This window comes from Colobus angolensis, unplaced genomic scaffold (assembly GCF_000951035.1).
Source record: "Colobus angolensis palliatus isolate OR3802 unplaced genomic scaffold, Cang.pa_1.0 Scaffold4, whole genome shotgun sequence".
NCBI lineage: Eukaryota > Metazoa > Chordata > Mammalia > Primates > Cercopithecidae > Colobus > Colobus angolensis.
Window position 1 is genome coordinate 9,778,741 of NW_012117376.1, and position 2,100 is coordinate 9,780,840.

A 2,100-nucleotide genomic window follows, 5' to 3' on the forward strand; every position below is an offset into this window, starting at 1 on the left:
AAAAAATTAGCCAGGTATGGTAGCATGCGTCTGTAATCCCAGGTATTAGGGAGGCTGAGGTGGGAGGATCGCTTAAGCCCAGGAGGTTGAGGTTGCAGTGAGCTGAGATTGCTTCATTGCATTCCAGCCTGGGTGACAGAGAGAGACCCTGTCTCGAAAAAAAAGAAAAAAAAAATCTTTGAAGTTGCAGTGGAGGTTCAGTTGAGTGTCTGGGTTTTGTTGTCAGACTGATAGATGTTCATTTTTCTAGAGTTAATGAAACACCAGCACTCTATTAAATCACCTTAGGTGCCATTCTTACTGTTGAACCTGGGATACATCCTAATCTTTTGTTCTATTCCATCACTTTAAGCACACAGACCCTCCATTTACTCCCTTCTACCAACAGATATTGTCTTTGTCTATCCTACATCCTCCATCTGTTCTTAAATCGAACCCCTTCTATCAGTGATTCCCCCTTTTAGTTTTCTGATGTTTCATTCCTCATTGCTTCTTCCTCTAGGCCTGGATTATATTAGAAGACTGGTGTAAGGATCTCATCTAATGTTTACTGTTCTTTAAAAAGAGTTAATGATTAGCTAGCATAAATCAATATATACTTTTAAGTTAATATTTTACAGTAGGATCTGTTGAGTCAGATGTAATCTTTGGAAAGCCTGAGATGAGCCTCAGTAGTTCAGACTTTCTTTACCTTTCCTTTGCTGTTTTTAGGCCCAGCTGTGGTCCCTCACCAGTATTATGGAGTTACTCCCTGGGGAGTCTACCCTGCCAGTCTTTTCCAGCAGCAAGCTGCTGCTGCTGCCGCAGCAACTAATTCAGCTAATCAACAGACGACCCCACAGGCTCAGCAAGGACAGCAGCAGGTAAATGTAGACAAAATTTACCTCTTTTAAGTAGGAATTGTAGTATTGTGGGTAATTAATAGGTGATATTGCGCCTAATAGAAAAGCACTGTGAATACATGAATTTCCTCTTGGGTGTGTGTATGTGTCTGAGTTCAGGCTCAGATTAAACTACTCTTACGGAATGTCTTTTATATGTTAGACACTGTTGTACCTAGGTGGGGTAATAATACTCATCAATTCACCTACAGGGAAATTGCTTAGCTGCAAGTGGCAAAGTGGATCTTCAAAGTTATAGTAAAATTTTGTTCTGCCATACTGTAGTGGCTTGCTAAGCACCACTTTCAGATCATTTCAGGGTTTTTCAAGGGGCTTGACACCAAAGCAGGGGTACTAGATTTTTAGACTGCTTATTTATAGTACTTATTGGATTAGATGCAAATCTTAAACCTGTCATATCTGTGTTAGCTTTTTATTTGAGTTGAGAAAGGACAGTAACTGCAAAACTACATCTTTTTTTTTTTTTTTTTTTTACACAGGTCATTTCCTCCTTGATTGCTAGAATAACACCTCTTTTTTTTTTTTTTTGAGAGGGAGTCTCACTCTGTTGCCCAGGCTGGAATGCTATGGTGCAATCTCGGCTCACTGCAGTCTCCGCATCCTGGATTCTAGCAATTCTTTTGCCTTTGCCTCCTGAGTAACTGGGATTATAGGCGCACTCCACCATGCCCAGCTAATTTTCATATTTTTAGTAGACACGGGGTTTCACCATGTTGGTCAGGCTGGTCTCAAACTCCTGACCTCATGATCCACCCGCCTGGGCCTCCCAAAGTGCTGGGATTGCATGCGTGAGCCACCACGCCCGGCCAATAACACCTCTTTATTGATAGAAACTGTGGTAAACCAGAAAACTTGAAACAAAAAAATTACCTTAAATCCTTATGTCAGAAAACCACTGCTAATACGTTTGGTATCTGTTATTTTAGCCTTATTATTTAATATTTTACAAAATTGTCATTCTGTCCACATGGTTTTCCATTCTGATTTCATACTTTACTATGTTATTTTGTGTTCTTTTAAATGACATTTTTACTAGGTACATTTAAATCCATCAAAGGATACTTTGACTAGTCTGTTATATTTGATATTTCATTTATATCAGTATTTTGGTGTGTGTGTGTGTGGTTTTTTTTTTTTTTTTTTTTTGAGACAGAGTCTCACTCTATTGCCCAGGCTGGAGTGCAGTGGCCGGATCTCA

The 2,100-nt window shown here is 39.6% G+C and overlaps 1 protein-coding gene across 7 annotated transcripts in view; it reads left to right on the plus strand.

Moving 5' to 3' along the window:
• PUM1 (pumilio RNA-binding family member 1) overlaps positions 1 to 2,100 on the plus strand; it is a 145,465-nt gene that overhangs the window by 100,660 nt on the left and 42,705 nt on the right. For all 7 annotated transcript variants that reach the window (XM_011955484.1, XM_011955485.1, XM_011955488.1 and 4 more), the window contains one exon: positions 712 to 863. In XM_011955484.1, the coding sequence (XP_011810874.1) occupies positions 712 to 863 (152 nt within the window). The remainder of the gene's footprint in view (positions 1 to 711; positions 864 to 2,100) is intronic.